This window comes from Apis dorsata, unplaced genomic scaffold (assembly GCF_000469605.1).
Source record: "Apis dorsata unplaced genomic scaffold, Apis dorsata 1.3 scaffold_569, whole genome shotgun sequence".
NCBI classification, from domain to species: domain Eukaryota; kingdom Metazoa; phylum Arthropoda; class Insecta; order Hymenoptera; family Apidae; genus Apis; species Apis dorsata.
In genome coordinates this window covers 31,482-36,303 of record NW_006263779.1, presented here as the reverse complement: position 1 = coordinate 36,303, position 4,822 = coordinate 31,482, and the positions used below count along the sequence as shown (strand labels likewise).

The 4,822-nt window shown below is 38.8% G+C and overlaps 1 protein-coding gene across 1 annotated transcript; it reads right to left on the bottom strand.

The window, feature by feature from the left end:
• Positions 1-24: 24 nt before the first annotated feature.
• LOC116186289 lies at positions 25-3,926 on the bottom strand. Its single transcript, XM_031513046.1, has 3 exons — positions 2,134-3,926; positions 921-966; positions 25-849 (listed from the first exon to the last, which is right to left on the bottom strand). The coding sequence occupies exons 1-3, from the start codon at positions 2,262-2,264 to the stop codon at positions 679-681; spliced, it is 348 nt and encodes a 115-aa protein (XP_031368906.1). The 5' UTR covers positions 2,265-3,926; the 3' UTR covers positions 25-678.
• Between the last annotated feature and the right edge of the window lie 896 nt (positions 3,927-4,822).

The following is a 4,822-nucleotide window of genomic DNA, read 5'->3' as shown; positions in this document are numbered from 1 at the left end:
ACCGTTTCTTAGCCTTCCCTCTTTCTCCCCCTCACACGTTGGCCGTTTCCCTGTCACTGTCGTGAATCAGAGATATATATATATACATATATGTATATATATATATATGTGTATATATATATATGTATATATATATATATATATAACGTTCGAGGATAGTCGTCGGAAGACCCGCGAAAAAACCGAACGGAGAACGCACGAACACACGGTAACGACGTCGACACGGCGTGTCGCGTGACCCGCGTTCTATGACGACGACGACGGCGTCGAGGACGACGACGGCCGTCGGTGGTGGTCAGTCGGCGTGGAATGAAGTTGGCCCGCGGGTTAGGTTGGGTTAGCCGAGCCGGAGTTGCAGCATCAGCGAGGAGAGAGGGACGAGAGGAGGGCAGAGAGCGCGCGAGCGAGCGAGCGAGCCATGTACGAGGAAGGGGCGGGAGGGTAGAGAAAGAGGGAAGGAGAAAGAGAGAGAGAGAGAGAGAAAAGAGTAGAAGAGAGAGCGGAGCGGAGGGGAGGGGGAAAAGCACCGAGGGAGAACGAGGAGCGACGGACTGTGGAGTTGGAGAAAGGAGGGAGAGAGGGAGAGAGAAAGGGAGATCGAGCGAGATAGCATAGCGAGGCAGAGGGTGGGGTTGGAGTGAGAGAGGCGTAAGGCGTAAGTCTGCCCTAGTCGCTCGCTTAACCGTGCAGGAGGTGGCGCCAATATAACCCGTACTCCACCTCCGTCCGACAAAGAGCTTGCGTATACCTGTATGCGCCTGTTGGTAGGCCATACCGCCTACTGACTACCGTATTGCAGGATTTGCGATCCGTGCCGCCTGTAATTATTGCGATTTCACTTATATTCCGTCATGCTTCTTGTTTTTTACGTGGCTCGTTTGCTTGCTGCTTCCCCTCGATGTCCCTTTTTCTCATATGTAGGGTGGAGTGCATATCGTGGTAAGAATTGAAGAGGAAATTGAAAAAATTGAAGAGGAAGGAAATGTGAAGAAGATTAATACAAGGCTTCGTTTTTGAAGAAATTGATTGTGAAGTTTTATGTATTTGAGAGGAGAACAATCTCGATTGAAATTTTTCTTTGTATTATTTTATATTTATAGACAATTTATAAATTACAAATTATCTATACTACTTCAATTATATTGTAAATATTTTATTAAAATTTCATTTAAATAAATGATAATTATCACAACAATATGTTATTTCATTAAAAAATTATGGTATCTATTCAAAAAGTAACTAGTCCTATCATTGATTTAAAGAAATTGATTGTGAAGTTTTATGTATTTAAGAGGAGAACAATCTCGATTGAAATTTTTCTTTATATTATTTTATATTTATAGACAATTTATAAATTACAAATTATCTATACTACTTCAATTATATTGTAAATATTTTATTAAAATTTCACTAAAATAAATGATAATTATCACAACAATATGTTATTTCACTAAAAAATTATGATATCTATTCAAAAAATAACTAATCCTATCATTGATTTATAAAAGTTAGAAAACATTCTTAAAATGCCAAATATTAATTAATTACGCAACAGATAATTAATAATAATTGTCTATAAATTAAATGAAATGGAATGAAATAAATAATATGTACGAACCGAATAATTACGTATAAAAAAATCCATTCAATCAATTCTTTTTACTTGTACAAGTACATATATACAATTTCACAATCGATTTATATTAAAAATTACTATTTCACATTTTTGATTTTCTTAAATACAAAAAATTTTCAATATATTATTCGATACTTTGTATACTATTCGAATAATGTGGTTTTGTATACTTATGCTCGACATTATTCTATAGGTTAACCACGAAATTTTCTTTGAGCGACGCCATCTTAGAAAATATTAACAACGACGCACTTTCGCGACGCGAGAATTATCCTCGATCTGTGAATCGAATCAGATATCTATAAATGTTTTAAATTTTTTGTACGAGCGATTAACATCTTTCTCCACCGCGAAATCGTTCTTTCTAGCGATCGTGTATCGCGTTACTTATCGCAATTACCGCAATTCTCCATTTCCTCGAATCGATCTGTCGACAAGAGGACGATAGTTCATTGGCGCCGATAAACGATCGTTATCCTCGATCGAACTGCCCTTACCTTTCACGTATACCTCCCAGTAATCGGCGACGATGTGGGCGGCATAGCGGATTCCCTGGGACAACGCGAACCTCGAACTCGCAAAGGATGCCTCGATCTCTCGACGATCCGTACGTTGTTCGTTCTTCCATAGCTCGAAGAACTGTGGCGAATGCGTGGCTCGGTATGTTTACGTCTTTCACTAATCGACACGCGTAAATTTACGTCGTATGTATTCGCCCTCGAATGTTACGATTTGTAATCGAAAATTTATTCCACGAATTTTCCATCACTGTTGTTATATATACCGTTAACACAGTATAACGAAACAAAGAATGTCACGCGAGGTTAGAAAATATAAACCAACATTACCGACGTGCTTGCGTGGACTGACAGCCTAAAAATTAGATGGATGGTGTTGCGATGACGTCAGGAGTGGGGATACTGCACGATCAAATTCACAATTATGCAGTGAATTAAGTTTTGAATTTCAAAAGATATATATTATATTAAATATATAATTAGTTATATTAAATATATAATTATATATTATATAATTATTTTGCATTATTATATTAATTGTAACGAAACGCGAATATTTTGTATAGTAAGTAACGGAAAAAGATCGAATGTAACAACGAATGTAGTACCATTGCACCAATGAAAAGCGAGCATTCGTTTACTTGAATATAATTGGTCCGACGATGCTTTATAGAAAACTATAAAAGTCGGAATATCTCGAGTAAAAGTTAATTGGAAACCGAAGGCGTACGTGATACGTATGGAACAATTCTCTATTATATTTTTCATTTTGCAACAATTTTTGTTATTGAAATTACATAATCGTCAAAATCGACAAATTGTGATACAATCTTTCATCTTTATTATATTATAAGAGGTATTGCTATTATCTTTTTATTTTAATGAAATTTACACCTGTTTTCTGAAAAAATGAATTTTACATGATACTTTTCTTATCTTTAGGAAATAAAATGCCGTATCAACGTTCGGTCATCTATTACTGAGAGACCCTGTATTCCAAACATATGCACGAAACGTGCAATTAAACTTTGATCTTGATACTTTGTCTTTGATTGCTTTCCTTCTTCAATCGAGGTAAAATTTCTCGAGGACTCTTCGTGACTGATTGCATAATAAAGGCGCAGGTGAGTTAAAAGTTAATTGTACTTATCGCCATCGCGTATTCATATTGTGCAGAAGTCGTGAAACGCGAGAAAAATACTTTACAAGAGTTAAATTGCCGGTTTGCCAACCGCCGTTATTACACGCTGTCACCGTCGTAACTCGCTCGCAACTTTTTCCACTGTTTCTTGCGACGTTCGTTATTTCGCATGACAAATTGTAATACTCTAGAAGAGTGATTCGCGCGATAGACGCCCGTTCGTACTGCCACCTTGAGCGTGATTCCAGTTAACGTATAATACATCAACGAACCCTTATATTTAGTGACACACTTTTTGCCACTGATACTTGGCATACGAATAAAACATCATATCGTAGAGAGTTTTCACGAGTTTTACAAGTTGACACGTAATTAACACGTTCTTTGGTTATGTAGCACTCCGATCGTCTCGGATATTTTTCGAATGTTCGCGAGCTACATGCGGACGCGTACGAAAGAACGAGTGTGTGGACATGGAGCAGCAGTCGAACGAAGGGTTGGAATGCGAGATATGAATGCGTTAATGCGTCGTTACTGACAGCGACACGAATCGTTGATAGTACTTTCTGCCCTTCTTCGTACCATCGGTACGTTCCAATTCAGCTTGCTCCGCTTTTATCTCTCTCTCTCTCTCTCTGTTTTTTTTTTATTTTGCGAATTCTCCCTATTGGATGCGTTTTAATTTGACTCCTGTCGCTCGCGTCGATTGGCGTATCTGGCTTAAAATTCTACTAATAGTCGCCACTTGGCAGTCGCTATTATCGCGCGGGACACACTCTGAAATAGCATGAGCTGTCACATCGATGTCAAAGATTGATCGCACCAGACTGCGACATTCTCGTGGAACGTCGGGCGCATCGATAAACGCAATTGGTGTCGCATTGAAAACGATCTGAATGACTGGGTCTGTCGTTAGTCGTTCTGAAAAATTGATATATTTTTGGATTACCTCGAAATATCTCGTTATTCTCTCGTCTAATAATATTTGAACACATTTTTAACTGCGAAAAAAATTCCCAATCATGATCATAATTGAAATGCATATTGTGAAAAATAAACACCTGTCAAGGTACTTTCGATCTATTTAATGCGATATATTGATCTACGATCCCACATTAAATGTTTCGCATGAAACGTTCAAACAGCCGGTCAATTTCCATGGTATATGTATTGCGGGAGAAAAAATGCCGAGCTATTAGCCGCGTACGCCAAGGTATACTTTGCTCTTTTCACGGACCTCTAGCCCAACCAACGACAACGCGACCCCGTAAAGTGTTGGTTGAGCCCTCGACTTTGTATGCACGGAAAGCCGCTTTACGACGTGAACCAAGGGGACACGCGCGCTTCGGTTGGATACCAGCCATGATAATATGTAATGCCTGTATAGAGCCAAGTGGTCGATCGCGAATCTTTGAAGTTCTGAGCTGGCTTTCCGCCGACAAACCCGAGCCGGCACCGATCAAGTATTAAAAATCATCCCGGCAAAACTATGAGAAAGCCAAACATTACATCTCATACTCGACGACA